Below are 22964 nucleotides of genomic sequence, written 5' to 3'. Positions count from 1 at the left end.
AATACGTTCAGTCTCACAATATATATGACATTATGTCCTTTTCGGTTTTCAGAAAACCTACGATTCGTAAAAAATTTCAGCATACATTTCAGGAAACTCTACATGTACACATACCAAACATTGTGAAAACGTTCATCCTTTTCACTTTATTTACCTAATGTATTCAAATGCTCAATGTGTCAGTATTCCAACAGACAGATATAGCACTGTATAAGATAAAACAATTGATCTATGAAAATCAATGCGACTAATTGAAATTAAATATGCACTGAAAAATTTTACACGGAAGAAGAAAAAAAGTATTAATTTCAACCATAAGTTATCAACACACTGATATTCATTTTTCATCCATTTTAAGGTATACTGGGACAAGGAGTCAAAAAACAATCTTGTGTTAAATGCAAAACTACAGACCAGATTTGGCCGGTAACCTGTTTGTGAAATGAGAAAAAATATTGGTTCAGAGCAGCACGTTTATTGCAAACCGATGGGCTCAGTCCATTAGGCAGCAATGTTTCAAAAACGATAAAATTAAATGCAGGCGTATTTAATAAATAAAGGTGGCAATTTAAAGCAATGTTTTGAGGATATAAAGATTGTTCACTAAAGCGGTCTCAACAAACAATTGATAACGTAAAAAGGACCAAGTAATAACATTATATGTGAATACATTGAAGAAATATAAAAAATAAGTGAAGCATAACAGAACAATAAACTTTTAAAACACATTTTATCAATAAATACAAAAATTGTTACTCCAAACTGTTCATATTTGCATCTCGAGTTCTACTCAATTTTGAGCACGACACAAACCAAGTGGTGTACGTGAAATACGAGACCATACATTTTGTCCGAAGGCTGGGAAAGTGAGCGGGGGAGGAACGGGAAAAGCTTGAGAAACTAGCATTTTTGAACTTTCTTCACCTCTTTTCTTACAAGATCTCTGCAACACAATACTGATTTGTTTTTTTTTGTGCTGCTGTCGACGAAATATGTTTGCTTTTTCGGCTAGACTCCACATCCCGGATCGCATTTGAAATATCTTGAGATCTGGATCCAGTCTACGAAAAACATACGGACTTCATTGCAGATGCAATTGTGATTCTTTATTCTTTCGGAATTCGCCCCTTTTCGTTAATAATGAATTGAAACAACGAACAGGAAATGAATGCGTGTGAAATTACAATGGTCTAGTATTGTTTAATAAAGATGTTTTCAAGTTATTATGATAGTATTCGTACATCAACATATATAACATCTAATTTAAACTAAATTACATGCGAATTATCGTTGTAAGCACGCATTTTTTCAAAGGTGGAGTATGGCCAGTGGAGAAATAAATGAAACTCATTCATATGAGCTCAACATAATGTTGGAGAACAAATATTAAAAACAAAAATACAAACGGTAGGACGTAAAACAAGGAGAAAATATTTAGTTTGATTGCCGATTCCCGAAAAAATTGAGTTTTCACCACTATTTGTATCGGAAAAATTTCCAAAGTTTAAAAAAATTTTATTATGATATTTGGTCATTTTAGCATTGCATTGTTGTTTCAATCATTCACCCATTTGCAGTAGTCCACCTTTAAATGAAATAATCTGAGTTATGCAAAAATGTGTCGATTTTAAGTTTTTAAGTTAAAAAAATACCAATTCCAACGCCGGAAGAGTCAAAATGTATTTCACGTTTACTTTAGTATGATATTTTGATTTCATTTTGTTTCAACCGCTTTTATTAAATTAACAAATTTCGTATTCTAAAAACCTATGTTTAATTTGATTAGTTTTTATTTTATTTTTTGATGTCGTCATTGAATAGACGAATACGTAGTCTCTGACTGGTTTTTGAAGCAGAACCGATTAGTTGAACATTTGATGTGAAATATGTTCTAGTCATTGAATATAACAGATATGTTTGGAAATATATCAATGGAAAACAATTACATCAGCAAACACACGTCACAAACATTGTTTTCACATACATTTCTTAGCGTGAGCAGTGTCTGAAACAGCATCGACAAAAAGCTGTTAGCAATTAAACATAAGGGAATCAGAAGCAAGCAAACAAATAAACCTCAACATTTGTCTTAAAGTTGTAAATATTTATGTCGCCATGAAATTTTTTATATTTGTATGGTTTCTGTATAAATTTAAATCGACATTGAAGTTGACATGAATAAAATTTATTTTTCGGAATTCAGCTGTCCGAGCAAATTGTGTCTAGACGTTTACTCTTTGGAACTTTTTTTTTCTGATGTTTGATTTGAAAATGTTTCACAAATGTTGAATTTCCTAAAATATTATATTTTCAGGTGTAATTGTTGATTTTTTTATTAAAACGTCAAAGTGAGATGGGCTAATTATTTTTGTCTATATTATGAACAGATGGACCGGCTCAAAATACCCGAAACCAGAACTAATTATAAACTTCCGTTTCTCTCTGCAAATGACGCAGACCAAATGTATTCCATGCGAATCAGGTGGATGTGGGGGCATTCTCAGCACCACTATACGTTAACTAGAATCAAGATATTCGCAGCATGAGAGTTTTACTTCATTTTTTACGAGTGTGCAGTTAGCTTTAATTTTAGCTATATAAGTGTATTTTCAACGATGCAAGTTTTTAAAGTTATAGTTTTGAATCAAAAATGTTTACATTCTTAATATTATTGCAAGTATCCCTTTTTTTATCAGTTTGAATTATACTTGCATCTATTTGTCATAGAAATATATATGAAAAATGCCAATTTCCGAAACTCATATGCTCCCTACAAAACGACGAAACTTCTTTTGTTTTGACCAATATCCCTCCTTTCCTGCATTATTTTTCATTCTCCTCCAATACGTTGTTTATGCTTCACCTGCCTGTCCAACATAAACGAACTTTTGAGAAAATGAGCTTTCCGGGTCTCCATGGTTACTTGCCACACAAACCGCTTTCCGGGTAAAGACACCATTACTTGTTGCAGGGTCCCAAACATATCGGCATTTGTTTCATGTTAACTATGTCATCAGAAACCACGGCACCAATGATCATAAATGAAAAGTCATCGTTGCCAGTAAAATCAGAACCGGGGCAGCTTGGGAATCCAATCAGCGATGAATCTTCAGAAGATGAGCAGAGCCAAATAAGGGCTCTAGAGGAAGATCAGGTGAGTAAAATGGTTACAATAATTTTTTAAAACCATTTTGAAACATCAAAACATGTAAAAAACGTTTCATCAAAACATAACACGCTTCCCGATCTCTGTAATTATCCACACGTGACGAATTATTTCGCAATAATCCGCTCAAAAAGACAAAAAACTCTTAAGTTTACTTTTAAATGTCGAGATTCAATATGCACTCAATTATGATCGATTAAAACTTGTTTTGTTCAATGTTTTGTTTTTTGTTTAAAAAAAAACAACAAAAATTGACATTTTCTTCTTTTGCGCGTCTTGGAGTTTCTATAGCAACCGAGAAAACTGAAGACAATCGACGTGGATTGCTTGAGAAACAAAACGGGTTTGCCAGCTAACTCAATTGGATTGCCAGAGAAATAAGATTTGAGCAGAAAATTTTCGTTCTCAGGGTATCTACTACAACGAAGAAGTGGTTGCTTCGCCGAAAAACGAAAGCGACGACGATATTCCCTTACGCCGCATTCAACTGAGTCATCAGACATCTACTCAACAACATCCAGAAGATTCGGAACCGCAAGAAGTGATTGACGTCAACGATATTGAACTACCAGCAGGAGAAGCTCAACCAAACATGGAACGAAGAAGTATTGTAATTTTTTTATTCGGAACTGTTAAAATGTTGTAATTTAGGATCAGTTCGATTTAGTGGGCGTCATGATGAAGAAGAAGACGGGCGTAACAAGCATTTTCGAACTCCATCACCCGAAAGTCTTCGTTATATTCAGGTGACTCTATTCATTGAAGCTTTCATAAATCAGAAATAAAAGCACAGTGGTCGGTGCAAGAGAGCGGGTCTTTAGCTTAAGCCGTCTTTGTCCTCGTCCCCATGGTGAATATCCACAACAGCTTGAATGAACATTTTCCATTGCATTCAATGACGACACTATTGAGTTTGAGTAGAATTTAATCAAATTGAAATCAAATTGAAAATAATTTGAAAATTGTCGTTTTGATTCTTTAGATTTGGCTTGTAACATTTTTTTAGCAATGGATAATTTGGAGACGGATTAGTAATACTGATTTTCATAAATGCACAGTATCGTCAATGGAGAAATTGTTTAAAACCACTCATTTGTTGCTATAATGACCAAATATCATAGTAAAGTTTTTCCTTTTTTTAAATGTTTTTTGTGCAGTCGGAAAATGTTGAAAACTTAATGTTCACTTATCATAAATTTCGAAGTTGACCAAAAACTCAATTGTTTGTACTTGAACATTTTAGATGAACCTGTAGAATTGTTTGAAATCTTTCATAAATTCTTCAATATAACAATTTTTGGCAATTTACCAAAATACCAAAGCTACGTACATGTTGAAAAATCTGAAAACTTTTTCCTTAAAAGTTTTTCCTTTCCAAGAGCAAATTAGTTATTTATACATTACTGAACAAAAACAATTATTGATAACTGATTTTCATGATAAAAATGAAAAGATTAAGCTTCCAAGCATCTATGTACACTCAAATATCCTTGGATCTAATAGTAAGAAATATCATACGAATTTTGAAAACTGGAGTGTCATGATATTTGATTTCCATATCAGTGTTTTCAAAGGTGAAGTAAACTTTTACGAACACTCGTAATGTCACTCCAAATATCTTTTCAATTTTATGATCAACTTTACAAAATTTTTCAAAACAAACTAATGCAACTCCAAGATGCAAAATTTCAAGGAGTAGTCAACATATGCATTGTATTGTACGCAGTATTAAAGCTGCGTATTTCTCTGAAACAGTGAAAAATCGTTAAATACGTTATATTTGGTACCTTTTGACAAACTGAGTTTCCAATAACGAAAACCCTAAAAATTGCATATTCTGGGCATTGCTACAAAATGTTTCGTTTGTTGATTGTCTACCTTTGCTATGTCAATAGCGTCAGAAAATGAGAATGTCTCTTATTGATTCAAACATTTTCAATTATTTTTCTTTTGTGTGACGTTTTAACTTATCTAGAGTTCAAGCTTTCAGCTGCCGATTTATATCAAAACTTCCTTCAATTTCAGAAACTACGGCTTTGAATAAAATGCACTTTTATTTTTTTTCCAAGAAACTTACATGCGTCTCAAATAAAAAAAAAGTTTTTCTGATTTTTTTTTATTTCAGACGACAAACGTTTACTTGCAAGGTTTTCATTGTACCAACTTGGTGATATAACTTTGCTTTGCTTGTTGATCCGTCACCATTACACATAAATCTTAACATCCTCCGCTAAGTTCTAGACAGAACATTGTATCACAAACTGAAATTACTCTTTGAGGCATGAAATCTTAACAGCAAAAATTTTGAAACTTCATTCTCAATGTTTTCCAATACTCCCTTTGCATTTCGTATAATAATCGGCTTGTGAACAGCTTCATATTTTGTTTTCGCATTCACGTATTCACTACCATCTAATTTCCGCTCATAGTATGATAAATGTGAACAGATGAGCTTGAAAAAGCGTTGATATTCGTGGCTAGGTAGATGAAATATTAGTGAGCGCGTCTGTGTGTCTGTGTGTGTTCGGGCGTGTTTCTAAGCGCAAAACAAAGTTTTGAGAATATAGAGCTTGAAAGTGAGAGGAAAAACCTCAGGAAAACCTTGCTGATAGGAGCTACTATTTCCTCATTTATTCTAAATGTTCCTATACTAATTTTTTGTATTACTGGAAAACTGGGTAAATTTGTTTTTGCTTCCACTAATAACCTTTCAGGCATTGGAAAATCCAATGGCGGCAAACGGAGAGTTCGAAGAAGAGTTCAATGATTTGGCTGATCCACAAGGTATGATTTTAAAATGTGTGAAAACGGGCACAAAATACCAAACTACTTAATTAGGCTTCTCAGATTCCAAACAGATTTTATGAAAAGTTGAGGTTTTGAAAAAAACATAGAAATGTTGTATGTTTCTAACTTTGTCTAATTGTGTGCATCCCAACGGCTTGAAGTTAATTTGTAATTGAGTTTTTTCTCGGTTTTTTTTTTCATGTTACTTCGTTTATGTTCGCATTTTTCTGACGGTTTAATTATATATTTATAGCTAATAGGTTACTGAAACTCAGTAATTCTACCGGATCAAAATGTACCTCAATAAAAAAAATTAACATTGCTCCCGTAGTTTATAAAGTCAAAGACTTTGTGCACACCAAGGGTGGGCGGCTAATAGCCGAATTAGCCGAATTAGTTGACAGGCTAATTCGGTTAATTCGGCTAATATTAGCCGAATTAGCCGTTAGCCGAGTTTCAATTTAGCAGACATTAGCCGAATTAGCCGCATTATCCGTTTGGCTAATTCGGCTAACACAATGGAGCACGATTGCAATGTTTGCAAACAAATTTTTGTGGTTTAATTGCTTTCAGTGTGTTTTTTGTTTCTGTTACCAAATTAATTGTTGTTACTTACTTGATAACCCAAATTAGTGCAAAACTTGCTGAATCAACAAAAAAAATCTAAAACTGATAAAGTTAGCCGAATTAGCCGAATTTCAGCCGACCGGCAAACTCGGCTAATTTTAGCCGAGTTAGCCGTTAGCCGACTTTTTTCCCAATTGGCCGAATTAGCCGTTAGCCAAAAATTATGAAAACCGGCTTAAGCCGAATTAGCCGTTAGCCGAAAAACGATTAGCCGCTCACCCCTGGTGCACACGCTTCTAGAAAATAAATCTTCTCATGCGAAATGATTTCTTTTTTTTTTCTTAAATCTTAAAGTTGTTAAAGTTTTACCACTCAATTTTTAAGTTGTTTCCAGTGAAGAGAAAACAAAAAAAAACTAAGCCAACTCAGTTTTTAAAAAATTGGACGGTAATTTTCAGTAAGATCGCATTCAAATAATAGCAATGATTCAGCGAAAAAATTGGATAAAATATAGAATGTTCACTCTTCGTGGGAGCAAACGTTTGAGTTGATTCGGTTTTTTTTCAATCCTGTACATTGAATGCAGTCCAACGTTACAAAAATGTGATCCTTTTTTGTTTTTGTCTGTTAACATTTTGACAACAAAGAGCGTGAAACAAATGATAATCACTTATGCTTATGAGATACTCATGCGTATAGAGTGCCTCCATTGTTTCTTTTGCTGATTAAATTATCAGTTCGATCAATGAGCTTTGAATTGATTAGGCTTTTTTAAAGTTTTTCTATAATCTTAAATTTATAACCTAAAAGGTTATGAGTCTCAGACATTTTATTTATATGTTTCCTAGCCAAGTCTAAACATGTAGCAACTTTGCAAAAAATGTTTTCTCAATTTTTAGATGTTGTTTTTGGATATTAAATTCGGAACCAACAAAATTTTGTTTCAAGATAAAAAGAAAACGAATCACATCCTAATGTGAATCTTGGATTAAGTAATAATAACTGTTTTTGAATTTCATAGGCCTCCAATGTTTTTCTTAATCATTTTTTTGTAAACGAATCAACAAAAGTTAAGATTCTGCGCATGTTTCTTTAATATTCAAATATTCTAATTGCTGGTTTTTTCCTAAAACTAAACTTGTATGTAATTCATTTGAAAAATCATACAGGCATTGGAATTGAATAGTAACAAAAATTGGAAAACGACTGTGAATATATTAGAAAATTGTTAAATTAGTGTTTTTGAAAAAACTTTCGGCGGGTTTAAAGTATCACATAATTGCATTATAAATTCTTACAAAATCGCGTATCTTTATAACATACTCAATGACCTAATATGCTCTATGAAAACCTGAATTTAAAAAAAGCTATAAAAAGAAAGTTCATTGTATTTTACTTATAATCAATTTTTCACTGTTTATGCTTTTAGTGCAGCCACCACCAATGGGATCTCCACCCGCCTACACTAGCGCCGATGAAGGTCCCAAGACGCCGCCACCTAGGGCTTCAGCTGGATCGAGTCAGTCTCGTGCAACACTTCTTGACATTCAAAATAAAATTGCAGATATGAGGCAAGAATCTATGAACGAATTGATAATGAGAAAAATATCTGACCCCCTTCAAAATTTGATTCGCAGAGCAAGCCGCCTGGAGGACGACAGCAGCAACGACGATGATGATGATGACGACGATGAGGATGACGGTAAGGCTACACACGGAAAACATTCCACAACATATATATTTCGCATAAAGTCTACAGAGACCTCTGATAATTAATTAATATCCACAAAAACATAGACATAGGTCATACTCTGGAACAAATTATTTTCATTTTACTTGTTTTTCAAGAAATTTATCCGAAAAATAACTTTTTTTATCGTATTCTTTAGTTTAAACTAACATACATTTTATTTTCTGATAGTGAGTAGTTTTCAAAACATTTCAAGAAGATACTTTTGAGTGTACACGACTTTCTCAATTTAACAAGTGAAGCATAATAAGATAACATTTAAAAAAGAACATATTTTGTATATATTTCGCGACGCATTGTATCATGTTTGTGGAAACTTTTTAATCTCAAAAAAAGCAATCAAACAACATTTGAATCCGTTTCTTCGGGAAAATACTTATAGATTTATCATTTTTGACCAATAATTGTATTCTATCTGAAGTCTGCTTTCAGACTACACCGAAGACGAAATTGCGATTCTGACTTATATCGACGCGTATAAAACACAAGAAGTAGAGTTGCGCCCGCAATTACGCCCATTCACTATCGAATACATCCCAGCAATGGGCGATGTCGACCTATTCATCAAAGTGCCAAGGCCAGACGAGGTATGTCCGGAATTCATAGCTCACGCAAACATGTTTATATAACCAAGAATTTTAGATTGACGATAATGTGGGGCTCACGCAGATTGACGAGCCACCCAGCAACCAGAGCGACGCCACAATTGTCGATATGCAGATTCGAAATGCTACTAAAGATGCGGCAATTCTCGATGACGATGTTCCAGTGAAGCTTTTAGAAAGAGCTGATGAGAATCCAGATGAAATAAAGAAATGGATTTCTGATATTAAAGTTTGTTTTAAAAGTGTCAAGACATCTTTTAAAAAATGTTAATTTCTAGGAATTTCATAAAAGCAAGCCTGCCCAAACAGTTCACTACAGAACTCAACTGCCAGATGTAGAAACATTGATGCAAGAATGGCCACAAAAACTTGAAGAAGTTTTGAAAACGACAAAGGTTTGTCTCAATGCTTTGTTGTAACGTAAAACGTTGAATCCGACAGATACCATCGGCCGAACTGGATGTTTCATTGGAAAAGTATGTGGAAATTTGTCTTAATATCGTCGACATTCCTGTGGGGAAAAGTCGCATTGAAGCTCTCCATTTGATGTTTTCGCTGCTCAATGAATTTAATAACTCACAGCATTTTCGCAATCTCGCACAAAACAACAATCTCGGAGGAGAAACCGGAGAAACAATGGACAGATTGGAACTTTAACATCAAAATTTATTGACATTTCCATAACTTTTTGATAAGCAGACGTTTCTGACATTCTCTTAATCACACATTTTATAACTTTTCCCTCTGCAGACACACTTTCTGAACAACCTATTTGTGTCATATAAATAATTTCTTAAATTATTGGCAAAATGCTTTCTCCTTTTGAACTTCATTAATTGATTCACCTTCTATTTTACTTTAATTTATTTGACCGAATAAACATTTTTATTTCTTTTTTAACAATCAAAAAGTTTTATTTTTCATTGCACATTAATTGGAGAGAATTATCCTTGGTGAGTTTTTACTGTTATCTTTACACCAATTTTTGTCTTACTCATATGAAGAAACATTTTCAAATTAATTTTGTTTTTAACAAGGAAATATCACCACAATTTTTGTGTTTATTCATTGCACGAAAATCTAATTATTCGGTTTGTAGTGAAATTGTAGTTTGGGACTTATACATTTTAACCAGTATTCTCTTATTTTTGAATTTTTGGAAACTTGAAATTGTATTTTGTATTTCGTACCCCACACTAAAAAAAACTATTCAACTTTCCACTACTACTCCTGAATTTCTGGTTTCCAGGGACAGCTCTCACGGTCCCATTTCCAAGACAAAGCATCATGTTGCTTAGCAATTGTGAGTAACAAACAGAACGTGGAACACAAGCCGGTGGTAAGTCTTCTCAGCAGGTACTATAGATGTCATTTGAAGAAGGAAAGGGTGAGCAAGGCGTTCTATTGTCGTAACAAGACCATTCAGACTCTCGTAGCATTTATCGATTCGTCACTGTGTTTATTCATTTCGTCTATCTTTCCTCCTCTTTTCATTGCACAGTGTCCCCACCTGACGGCGGGAAATACGCACTACATAAACTCGTCCCGATTTGAAGTGAACTTTTTTAATTCGCATTTTTGTAGTTTTCTAGGTTATTTTTCTTTTAATTTGAAAAGTAAATTTTACAATAAATTTGACTTGATAAGTCGTTTTTTGCATAGACATTCAAAATCATATGTCCATGTTTCTTAAACTTCTTCACTTTTTTCTCGTACAAATCGCTTAGATGGGCTATTTCTCTCTTATTATATGAGCACAACGTTCTCTCGCTTGCAATGTCAGAAATAGATTGCAGTCTTATCCCTCTACAAACTGTGCATGCACATTCTCTGCGTCTTTTCATTCCTATCAGTGACTAGACTCTTTTTCTTCCAGAAAAAAAACATTAGATGACAACAAACTGTTCAGTTTTTGCAGATAGAGTTCGGCTTTTGGAAGTTAAGTTTTCTGGCATTTATGAAAAAAAGATTGCTCATTAGGACCGTCAAATTTATGTAACGTTAACATAGAAAATATCAACAATGAGAAAAGCAAGCAAAACATGTTTGAAAGCCTTATTGTTTTAAAATAGATAGGTAGCGGAATTTATTTAAGAAAATACTTTTATTGAGTCAAAAGTATTTGTTTCTTTAACCAATAAATTTTATGTTCCCATTTTTTTTGAACTTCAATGTTTCCAAGTTTAGCAGTTTGATATAATATTCAAAACTAACGAAAATTTGATCAAAAATTTGAACAAAACGAACAAAAAAACAAAAAAACAAAAATCTACAAATCCGCTTTTTAACTTGAAACCCCTAAAAATATGTAATTTAAAATACACAAAGTAGCCTACAGTTAAACTCTGTATGTTATCAAATTCTGAAAAACACAACGAAATTCAGTATTCTGTTTTCTCCTTTTCAACAGCCCATTTCTCATTCCATTTGACAGCTCTATTTTCCTCATCCGTCACAGGACTGCGCGATACTAAAAAAAAAGACACATGTTTCTTTTTTTCTTGGTATTGTTACCCAGTAGTCTGAATAGTAACATTTCTTGATTCTTATGTGATGCTTTTGGTGGCAGCACCCATTTTTCTTCTTTACTCCATCCTCTATTTCTAAATTTATGTCACTAATTTTATCCCATTCATTCTCACGCCTTGTTCGCTCTTCATTTTTTCCATGTTTCTTTTCCTTCTCTTCTATTGCTGTAGTCTCTCCTCGCCCTCCTCTTTTTGTCGTTCAGTCGCGTGTCAGCTGAATTCACAAAGAGAAACGCGCCAGCAGTCTTCTTTTAACGCAGTTTTCGTTTTCCGTTCTTTTTATTGTAATATTGCAAGTGTTTCCTGCTGTCGCCGCCCAGCAGTTTTCAGTCCGTTTGTTCCCAGTTGGGTGGCTGAAGCTAACCTTCAATTCAATTTAACAATTGTCTTCGATCTCTAGATCTCTTCTCTGCCGTTGGTTCCATCTCCCAATTGGCTTTAATTTTTCACATATGACCTATGGAAGATACAGGTGAGATTGTTGTGAAATGTTCAATCCATTTTTAGAATATATTTTCAGAGCTGACGTGGCCACCCTGTACGACGTCTTCTGCGAACTTGATGCCCCGAAACCTGGCGAAAAGCTTGCTATTTTAAGACTCCAGTATCCCGACGATTTCCACGATCCAGCTATTGTGAAAAGTGTTCAACAGTTTGCATTTCCATGTCAACTACGAGAGTACGTAATTGTTAAAAAAAAACTAAATTGGTATGGAATTAAAATGTTTTTATAATATTTCAGAGTAGAAGTCGACGCAGTGCAATTATTCAGTTTTGTTCTAACCGATTCGAACTCCAAATTCTCGTTTGGATTTTGCCGTTATACACCAAGAACCGACACGTGCATCTGCTTCTTGAGGTGAGAGTGATTTTCCATCATTACTTTTGACAAATAGCCGTCGTTTGGTTTTGTCATGGGAAAATGAGTCCTGAAGAGCAGAGGAGAAGTATCATATTTCGTTTTCTTTTCTATTCCTTTTAAATAAACTCTTGCAAAAACGTTAACGAAAAAAAGAACAAAACAGAGTTCGTTTTTTCTTGTGACTTTTAACTGTTGTTGTTGTTGTGTGATGCGAAAAAATGAAAAGAATGTTAAACGCGTAGGATAGGATGACGAATATGATTGCAATATTTTAAAAAAGAAAACGATTTGTGATGGTGAACATTATTATCACAAGAACTTAAAAAAAAATACAAAACCGTTTGCTTGGAACTAAAATATGCTTTAAAAAAAGGCGGTAGAAAAGAGTAGAGAAGTAGTCAGAAAAATGTCTCTTTAAAAATATGAATATTTTACAGTGGATTCTTCTGGCCAAATGTCTTCTTCAAAGCTCTTAACGATATTTCTTTGGTGATAGGTTCAGCGCAAAGGGAAGATGTTGAATCAGTGCTCACCAAATTCTATCACACAGATATTCCAAATATTGACGAATATTTACGATTTGCTGATAGTAATCAAACAGATGGAGTAAGAACCTTAGTTTATATCTAAATGTGCAATATTTTCTCAGCACAACTATCGAGTAGTGTTTGCTGAAAAAATTCCCGATCACACGCGATTACCAACTCTTGGCTCGGATAAGTTTTTCCTCGAGTTCTACAACGCCATCGACCCTCGGCAGATGTTAGCAATCTTTGCAAGTCTACTGAAAGAACGTCGTATTCTGTTTACTGGGCGGAAAGTTGGATCGTTGAGTTCATGTCTCCATGCGGTCTCGATGCTTCTCTACCCAATGTGTTGGTGAGTAATATAAAATTTCTAACAAAAATGTTTACATAAATATTGGTAGCAAGAGGCATTGCAATCGCAGTTCTGTGATAGCAGTTCTGAGATAACTAAGAAACTAAAACAAAGTACGTAATACCACGTAATAAGAAATCGTGGTTAAGAAATAAAAATCAAAAGCAATGTAAAAGGGTATACAGTATAAGATAACTTGTTATATTATTTAGTGATGCATATACATAGAATTCAAGTTTCTCTTAAACAATCTTGAAAGTACTTGGTGAAAAATTTGAATTCAACATTAACATCACGAAACATTTGGTCTTGCGACTGTATTTAATCATAGTTTTAGGAACAAAAATTCTGAACTCAATGATGAGGACGCTTATTGAAAAGCTATTAAATTTTCTAAAATGTACTTCAATGTATATTTCAGGCAATCAGTTTTTATCACAATTCTTCCCGAGTCTCTCGTCGACATGGTAATGGCACCAATGCCATACTTGATAGGCGTTCCAAAAACTGTTTTGGAAAATGCGGTTTGTGAATTCGAATAGATGTCCCAATATTGTATTTTATTTAAGAGGCTGAATATAAGAGACATCGGCGAAGTGGTGATTGTTGATATTGACGAGAAGACGTTAACAAGCCCATTCGATGATGTAGCAGCAATGCCTCAAGAAGTTGTAAACTTTTTGAAAGCACAACTTCGGTCGCAGTCAGCAATGGATGACACTTTTGCAAAGCACTTCTTACGAGCTATGGTTATGCTGTTTGGTGACTACACAAGTGGATTTACTGGTGATACGCCTGAAACTCTGGTTTTTTCCAAAGAGCGGTTTGTGGTGCAACAAAAACCATCCTACCAAGCATACGTATCATCACTATTAGGTGCGGATGGTGTGCAGTACCTAGAAAGAGTGAGTTTCCGCACAAGCATATTGATAAGTCGCAATAATTAAATATTTTAGTTCATCCACGACCGATTAGAATTGTACAAAGACGGACACGTGCCAGGAGACCAGTTCGAAATTGAAATCGAACAGATGGATCTGAAAAACCGGCCGGTAAGTGATGAAGCAAATGTTATCATAGCTTGTATAACGCAATGACGTTAACTCGTCGAGTGTGCGGACATATTCCAACATTCAGCTAAATCATCATGAGCCAATGGTGCATACTACGGTGCAATCAGTAAGATTCGTGTTGTCAAACAGTATCTCAGCAACTTGATTTTCAGTTTAACCAAGTGCATGACTTTTGAAAAATTTTCTAACTTGTTCGGCATCTAATTTTTAATGCAATTGAAAAGATTTTCCAGGTCAAGGAGAATGCCAATGACGTCATCGGAGCATTGAAAACTTCTGGAATACAAGTATTTTTCAACCCATTTTAAGTTATTTGAAACATTCAAATTTCTAGATTGCAAATCGTCTCCAGAAACTAACGCCTCGGGAAATACGAAAAGCAGCGGCAAGAAAAAAAGCACACAATCAAAATGGATTTGAGCAGTCGCCAATGTCTTTTGATAACCTACAATGGGATGCAACGGTTTGTTAGAAAATAACAGAATGTATTAATATTTTTGAATAGTTCCAGAAAAGTGACGAAAACGAGGGCTTCCCGGTGGAAACAAGGATGGACAATGTTCCAGTAGCCAACCTCATTGATTTGGATGAACCTTCTACAAGTTCTGCGTCTGGGCTTACATCAGTGGATGAACAGTACTTTCTTCGTCCCTCCGAACTTGCAACTAACAACCGCAAGTGAGTATTTGATCAAATAATCAACCCAGAAAAAGTATAACGCTGTGGCTCTTTGTAGAACTTTTTCGCTCTATTTTTCTGGCAACCAACAATTATCTGTTCGTTGTGCGCCTGCCTGAGTTTAATCCACTTTTAATCTATAAGCTTCTGGCTGTTTCTGTCTAGGTAGAAGTATTTTGGAAACGCTCGGAAATCTCATAATTGCTTATATGTAGAATAAAAAGTAATGTCGCCTTATAAACAAAAATCATACTTTGTTCAAATATAACGAGGATCAAAAAAATTGCAGTGTGTCCAATGAGAAGTCTAATGCATTTGATAACTTCTGATGATTTGGTTTTCTAACACCGTTTCAAAAATAGTTTCATAACTAAAAAGAATTAAAAAAAATTTCATTTCAAGCTGGTGCTTGAAATGCTGGTGCTTGTACATGCTGGTACATTTTGTATAGTAATCTTGATCAAGATATAAAACATGTATGTATTGCCAAAACCTGGTAATTTGAAAACCAAATCTGTTACTATGTTATTCGCAAATCAGTTAATTATTTTACAAATGTTCAGGTCGCCATCTGGAGCAATAGGAAACGTATTTGCCGACCCATTTGCGACGTCACCAGAAGGCTCGGCGCCTCCATTGCCCTCTCGACCCCCACCACCTCTACATCCTCGCATGATTCCTGGCTCATCGGTCCAGTCAATCTCTCCAAGTGGATCATCAGCACCTCACCTACTCCATTTTCAACAAAGCCATCAGTGGGCACAAGTCAGCCAAGTAGGAAGCGTACCATCAGCGATGAACCCATCTGCACCCGATTGGTATGCTCCTCCGCCGCTACCTCCCCGACGACCTGCATCAGTTGGCCCATCGAGCACATCGTCAGGGCAACCAGCAACTGCTTTTGCCACTAGTTCAGCAATACGAGTCCCCCCTCCTCCGGTTCGGAGCAAATGGGAAACTTTCGAGTAGAATACAATCATGTGATAACAAAATGAAAAACAAATTATTTATGTGTATGAAATTTGAGTTTCTATGGCTAGAGTCGTATGGTTACTTTCATAAATTTAACCCATTTCTTTCCCCCTTCCCACTAGTCAAATTATTTTGTTTTTCCATATTCTCATATTTTTTAATCGTTTGTTCCTTGTACTCCTGCGAGACTGAAGTCACAACGATAATTCAGTCATTTTATTCATTTTGTTTAAGTATATATTTTTCAAAAATCCAAAGGAACTTGTCAAATCAAATTGTCATCGAATGCCGGCATTCTAACTTTTTCTTGTCAAAAGTATATATTTATTTATTTTTCTGGTTTGGAATAAACAATAATGTTGGGTGACTTTTCATTCAGTTTATGTTATTATTTCAATTTATTTCAATTTACTCACTTATTTTAGCATCTATCGAAAGTACTTAAAAACTACAATATACTGGACAGCTTCCATTTAATTTTTTTTGTTTTAATTTTTGAATGGAGTAGCGTCAATACGGTAAATATTTGAAATAGATCTTTTGTGACAAAAATAATTCAGTTGAAAGGATAAAATCGTTTTTTTTAGATTTCAAAAAAGTTATCCCAACTGGCGCTATAAAACTTTTGAGACTTTGGAAAATATCCCATAATTTTAAATGGAAAAAATATTATGCTTTGACAATTTTCACAGTATTTACAATATATTGGAAAAGTGAACCAAACGTATCTACGACTACCCTGCATCATAACACTATTTCTCCTGCATATTAACAGATGGCCGTCCTCGTCTCCTCCGCTCTTCCCCTTCCTGGGGCCCCTGCCGTCTGCTGCCTTTTGCGACCGTCTAGCTTCTCTCACTCAATGATTTCTATATTATTTCTCTTTTTCCTACGATCTCTAAATCTCTTTTTCTAATCTCACCGCACGCACAAGCAGAAACGGACCGAACATGCCGTCCGCACAGGCACTTGCCAACGTGAAAGAACACGGCTGAGAAGGTGCGGTTTTTTCCATTGAATATTCAATTTTTCCTGCTATTTGTCAAGACTTTTCTTGATACACAGCACCCAAATAGTTTAGAAATAGGAGTAGTTTGATTTTTTCTCTTAGTTTGACCATCAGAATGCATTTTCTTGTTTTTGGCTTTGGACAGTAGACAATATCAACTTGTTTCACTGCATTTTAATTGATATTTTATTATGGCCCAACATTTTTTTTAAAGATTGAAACATTAATCAATTTCAGATGAGTTTCCAACCTGGTGATATTGTGATCAAAGGTTCGTGGCCATGCAAGTTGGTGAATATGGAGAGAGGAAGGAATCCCGTCTCATGGAGAGTAGAATATTTTACCTGGAAAGCGAAAGGCCGAACGAGTATTGTTCCACAGGGTGTGAGTAATAAATCCAAATAATATCAAAGGTTCTAAACTTTATTTCAGGCGATTTTCGCTTTGCATCGAGACTATCGATTCAAAAAGTCTACGGAGCAACACACCAAAGCTATTAAAGAGGCTAAGGAAACATTAGGAGGCAAACTATGGGTTTGTGTGCATTCTAATAGAATTTAGAAAATGTTCATATGTTTCCAGGGATCTCAATGTGGCAGAGCACCATCGTACAAAAAGCTCGAGTTTAACGGAGTCGAAAACACCCCTGATCAAATACAAAAAATTGTCTCTCGCGACTTAAAATTGGAATTGGACGATAGTGAAGATATTCGAAAAAGTGGAACAAATGGAAATCATCACAGAGGTGAACCGAAAGAGGAACTAGAAAAGGAAGAGCAAGAAAAAGAAGAGAGAATGAAGGAAGATGAAGAAAAGAATGGAGATGGAGAATATGAAGATGACGAGGATCAAAAGATGGCTGATGAGAAGAACCGAAACTATAAGGCTCCCATGGTTAGTGTTTAGTTTAGTTTTATGTCTAATAAAATCATTGAAATTTGGAAACTTCGCCCTGGCTTCATGACTCAATTAGTCATTTTATTATATTTATCAGAACGGGTACTGTCCAACCAAATTTAATCGAAAATGTAAAATGCTTTCAAACGAAACATTTTATAAAAAGTACTATTCTTAAAGATATAATTTATTCACTTGATTATGAGTTTCAAGTTACAAGTTGCATCAATGTAAAATATTCGTTAGGACAATTTCTATCTCTGTTTCCATCTTTTTTTTCAGAATCGCAAAAGATTTCTCACCGAGGATAAAGACGACGCTCTGTTCAGCCCACCACCTCCTAAACAGAAGACTACGCCGAATTCCACAATCTGGGGCACATTTGTGACAAAAATTGTAAGTAATCGAATTTTTTAAAGTTTATCAAAAAAATTATCTATTTCAGAGTGGCTTTCTCGGCGGAAAATAAGCACCCTTTGTTTTTCATTTCGTTGCCCCTATCTAATTTAATGTATCAAACCTGAAAATGCCATTGAATCAATTCAACTATGTTTTCTATTTCTCCTTTTTTTAAATCATTTTTTTTAAAACTTCACAAATATATACATATATATATACTGTATTCATAATTTTTTTTCTCAAAAATTAAGTACTTCACCGGAGCAAGAAATTCAAAATTCTCTAAATGTTTCCCAACATCTGGGTATTTTCGATTTCGTTCAACTCGAGCTTTTTGTACGATAGTGTTCTGTCACTTTGAGCACCCTGGAAAAATATGAACATTTTCTAAATTCTATTAAAATAGCTACGATCCAAATTTTTTCTCTAAATTTTTCTTTGTCCTCTTCAATGGCTTGGCGTGTTGCAAAATTTTTCAAATGTTCCCAACATTTTCTTTATTTCTTTGAATTTATTTTAATTTGTGTTGAATAAACTGATAATATGAAATTGACTTATTAATTGAATTCAATTTACAAAAAAGCTTAAGAATTAACAGATTGATGACAAAATCCAAATACGTACAGCGCGCCCAACTAACATTAGCCGAATTATCCGTTAGCCGACCTTTTTACCGATTAGCCGAATTAGCCGCTAGCCGACTTTTTGGCAATTCGGCTAATACGTAGTTATCCGTTAGCCGATTTTGGCCGATGTTAGCCGAATTCGCCGATCGGCTAGTTCGGCTAAATCAACTAACGCATTTTTTTGGAAAACAAAATGTTGTGAATTTGTGTGATCTTTTCCTATTTGAAGAGTCGTTCATCATTAAAATAAGCTCAATAACATTGAAAAAATTAACCCAAAACCTGAATGAACAGAATGGGCGAAAAAAGATTAACCAGATGAATATTTTCCGAATTGCTCCAAAACCGCTCCATAACCGTTCCAATACCGCTCCAAAACCGCTCCATAACCGCTCCAATACCGCTCCATAACCGCTCCAAAACCGTTCCAATACCGCTCCAAAACCGTTCCAATACCGCTCCAAAACCGCTCCATAACCGCTCCAAAACCGCTCCAATACCGCTCCATAACCGCTCCAAAACCGCTCCAAAACCGTTCCAATACCGCTCCAAAACCGCTCCATAACCGCTCCATAACCGCTCCATAACCGCTCCATAACCGCTCCAAAACCGCTCCAAAACCGTTCCAATACCGCTCCAAAACCGTTCCAATACCGCTCCAAAACCGTTCCAATACCGCTCCAAAACCGCTCCATAACCGCTCCAAAACCGCTCCAATACCGCTCCATAACCGCTCCAAAACCGCTCCAAAACCGTTCCAATACCGCTCCAAAACCGCTCCATAACCGCTCTAATACCGCTCCATAACCGCTCCATAACCGCTCCATAACCGCTCCAAAACCGCTCCAAAACCGCTCCAAAACCGCTCCATAACCGCTCTAATACCGCTCCAATACCGCTCCAATACCGCTCCATAACCGCTCCAAAACCGCTCCATAACCGCTCCAAAACCGCTCCATGACCGCTCCATAACCGCTCCAATACCGCTCCATAACCGCTCCAAAACCGCTCCAAAACCGTTCCAATACCGCTCCAAAACCGCTCCATAACCGCACTAATACCGCTCCATAACCGCTCCATAACCGCTCCATAACCGCTCCAAAACCGCTCCATAACCGCTCCAAAACCGCTCCAAAACCGCTCCATAACCGCTCCATAACCGCTCCATAACCGCTCCAAAACCGCTCCAATACCGCTCCATAACCGCTCCAAAACCGTTCCAATACCGCTCCAAAACCGCTCCATAACCGCTCCAAAACCGCTCCAATACCGCTCCATAACCGCTCCAAAACCGCTCCAAAACCGTTCCAATTCCGCTCCAAAACCGCTCCATAACCGCTCCATAACCGCTCCATAACCGCTCCATAACCGCTCCATAACCGCTCCAAAACCGCTCCAAAACCGTTCCAATACCGCTCCATAACCGCTCCAAAACCGCTCCAATACCGCTCCATAACCGCTCCAAAACCGTTCCAATACCGCTCCATAATCTGGCTTCACCCAATATTTGACTCTCTGGCTTCACCATATTTTTTACTCTCTGGCTTCACCATATATTTTACTCTCTGGCTTCACCCAATATTTGACTCTCTGGCTTCACCCAATATTTTACTCTCTGGCTTCACCATATTTTTTACTCTCTGGCTTCACCCAATATTTTACTCTCTGGCTTCACCAAATATTTTACTCTCTGGCTTCACCCAATATTTTACTCTCTGGCTTCACCAAATATTTTACTCTCTGGCTTCACCATATTTTTTACTCTCTGGCTTCACCATATATTTTACTCTCTGGCTTCACCCAATATTTTACTCTCTGGCTTCACCAAATATTTTACTCTCTGGCTTCACCATATATTTTACTCTCTGGCTTCACCATATATTTTACTCTCTGGCTTCACCAAATATTTTACTCTCTGGCTTCACCAAATATTTTACTCTCTGGCTTCACCATATATTTGACTCTCTGGCTTCACTCAATATTTTACTCTCTGGCTTCACCAAATATTTTACTCTCTGGCTTCACCGTATTTTTTACTCTCTGGCTTCACCAAATATTTTACTCTATGGCTTCACCAAATATTTTACTCTCTGGCTTCACCAAATATTTTACTCTCTGGCTTCACCAAATATTTTACTCTCTGGCTTCACCATATATTTTACTCTCTGGATTCACCATATTTTTTACTCTCTGGCTTCACCATATTTTTTACTCTCTGGCTTCACCAAATATTTTACTCTCTGGCTTCACCATATTTTTTACTCTCTGGCTTCACCAAATATTTTACTCTCTGGCTTCACCAAATATTTTACTCTCTGGCTTCACCAAATATTTTACTCTCTGGCTTCACCAAATATTTTACTCTCTGGCTTCACCATATATTTGACTCTCTGGCTTCACTCAATATTTTACTCTCTGGCTTCACCATATTTTTTACTCTCTGGCTTCACTATATTTTTTACTCTCTGGCTTCACCAAATATTTTACTCTCTGGCTTCACCATATATTTGACTCTCTGGCTTCACTCAATATTTTACTCTCTGGCTTCACCAAATATTTTACTCTCTGGCTTCACCAAATATTTTACTCTCTGGCTTCACCATATATTTTACTCTCTGGCTTCACCATATTTTTTACTCTCTGGCTTCACCAAATATTTTACTCTCTGGCTTCACCATATATTTTACTCTCTGGCTTCACCAAATATTTTACTCTCTGGCTTCACCAAATATTTTACTCTCTGGCTTCACCATATATTTGACTCTCTGGCTTCACTCAATATTTTACTCTCTGGCTTCACCAAATATTTTACTCTCTGGCTTCACCAAATATTTTACTCTATGGCTTCACCATATTTTTTACTCTCTGGCTTCACCATATATTTTACTCTCTGGCTTCACCAAATATTTTACTCTCTGGCTTCACCATATTTTTTACTCTCTGGCTTCACCATATATTTTACTCTCTGGCTTCACCAAATATTTTACTCTCTGGCTTCACCCAATATTTTACTCTCTGGCTTCACCATATTTTTTACTCTCTGGCTTCACCATATATTGTACTCTCTGGCTTCACCATATTTTTTACTCTCTGGCTTCACCATATATTTTACTCTCTGGCTTCACCCAATATTTTACTCTCTGGCTTCACCCAATATTTTACTCTCTGGCTTCACCATAATTTTTACTCTCTGGCTTCACCAAATATTTTACTCTCTGGCTTCACCATATTTTTTACTCTCTGGCTTCACCATATATTTTACTCTCTGGCTTCACCATATTTTTTACTCTCTGGCTTCACCAAATATTTTACTCTCTGGCTTCACCAAATATTTTACTCTCTGGATTCACCATATTTTTTACTCTCTGGCTTCACCATATTTTTTACTCTCTGGCTTCACCAAATATTTTACTCTCTGGCTTCACCATATTTTTTACTCTCTGGCTTCACCATATTTTTTACTCTTAGGCTTCACCCAATATTTTACTCTCTGGCTTCACCCAATATTTTACTCTCTGGCTTCACCATATTTTTTACTCTCTGGCTTCACCCAATATTTTACTCTCTGGCTTCACCAAATATTTTACTCTCTGGCTTCACCAAATATTTTACTCTCTGGCTTCACCAAATATTTTACTCTCTGGCTTCACCAAATATTTTACTCTATGGTTCACCATATATTTTACTCTCTGGCTTCACCATATTTTTTACTCTCTGGCTTCACCAAATATTTTACTCTCTGGCTTCACCATATATTTTACTCTCTGGCTTCACCAAATATTTTACTCTCTGGCTTCACCAAATATTTTACTCTCTGGCTTCACCAAATATTTTACTCTCTGGCTTCACCAAATATTTTACTCTATGGTTTCACCAAATATTTTACTCTCTGGCTTCACCATATATTTTACTCTCTGGCTTCACCAAATATTTTACTCTCTGGCTTCACCAAATATTTTACTCTCTGGCTTCACCATATATTTGACTCTCTGGCTTCACTCAATATTTTACTCTCTGGCTTCACCAAATATTTTACTCTCTGGCTTCACCATATATTTTACTCTCTGGCTTCACCAAATATTTTACTCTCTGGCTTCACCATATATTTGACTCTCTGGCTTCACTCAATATTTTACTCTCTGGCTTCACCAAATATTTTACTCTCT

The 22964-nt window shown here is 35.7% G+C and overlaps 3 protein-coding genes across 7 annotated transcripts; all 3 read left to right on the top strand.

Moving 5' to 3' along the window:
• The first annotated feature begins 2957 nt into the window (after positions 1-2957).
• On the top strand, positions 2958-9773 carry dyf-6 (Intraflagellar transport protein 46 homolog). 4 transcript variants are annotated; one of them, NM_001083298.2, is made up of 10 exons: positions 2958-3154; positions 3576-3771; positions 3818-3912; positions 5881-5950; positions 7950-8039; positions 8085-8222; positions 8703-8857; positions 8913-9104; positions 9154-9270; positions 9317-9773. In NM_001083298.2, the coding sequence occupies exons 1-10, from the start codon at positions 3008-3010 to the stop codon at positions 9530-9532; spliced, it is 1416 nt and encodes a 471-aa protein (NP_001076767.1). In that variant the 5' UTR covers positions 2958-3007; the 3' UTR covers positions 9533-9773. The 4 variants fall into 4 exon arrangements, with proteins under 4 accessions (NP_001076767.1, NP_001076768.1, NP_001076770.1 ...); NM_001083301.4 differs by lacking the exons at positions 2958-3154; positions 3576-3771; positions 3818-3912 and having other exon boundaries at positions 8085-8091; positions 8158-8222; positions 9317-9766; NM_001392834.1 differs by lacking the exons at positions 2958-3154; positions 3576-3771; positions 3818-3912 and having other exon boundaries at positions 9317-9766.
• A 1923-nt stretch (positions 9774-11696) lies between these two features.
• On the top strand, positions 11697-16234 carry rme-4 (UDENN domain-containing protein). 2 transcript variants are annotated; one of them, NM_001373469.3, is made up of 12 exons: positions 11697-11875; positions 11924-12082; positions 12146-12262; positions 12703-12871; positions 12915-13144; positions 13566-13668; positions 13714-14049; positions 14101-14196; positions 14451-14504; positions 14552-14680; positions 14723-14895; positions 15459-16234. In NM_001373469.3, the coding sequence occupies exons 1-12, from the start codon at positions 11856-11858 to the stop codon at positions 15862-15864; spliced, it is 1992 nt and encodes a 663-aa protein (NP_001359519.1). In that variant the 5' UTR covers positions 11697-11855; the 3' UTR covers positions 15865-16234. The 2 variants fall into 2 exon arrangements, with proteins under 2 accessions (NP_001359519.1, NP_509739.1); NM_077338.7 differs by having other exon boundaries at positions 11804-11875; positions 14729-14895.
• A 567-nt stretch (positions 16235-16801) lies between these two features.
• On the top strand, positions 16802-18721 carry Y49A10A.2 (uncharacterized protein). The gene is made up of 6 exons (NM_001083307.4): positions 16802-16866; positions 17114-17260; positions 17309-17410; positions 17459-17770; positions 18056-18169; positions 18219-18721. Exons 2-6 carry the CDS (start codon positions 17114-17116, stop codon positions 18240-18242), a joined length of 699 nt encoding a protein of 232 aa, NP_001076776.1. The 5' UTR covers positions 16802-16866; the 3' UTR covers positions 18243-18721.
• The last annotated feature ends 4243 nt before the right edge of the window (positions 18722-22964 follow it).

The sequence above is a fragment of the Caenorhabditis elegans genome, chromosome X (assembly GCF_000002985.6).
Source record: "Caenorhabditis elegans chromosome X".
Lineage (NCBI taxonomy): Eukaryota > Metazoa > Nematoda > Chromadorea > Rhabditida > Rhabditidae > Caenorhabditis > Caenorhabditis elegans.
The sequence above is the reverse complement of the archived record's forward strand: the minus strand, read 5'-3'. Positions and strand labels throughout refer to the sequence as shown.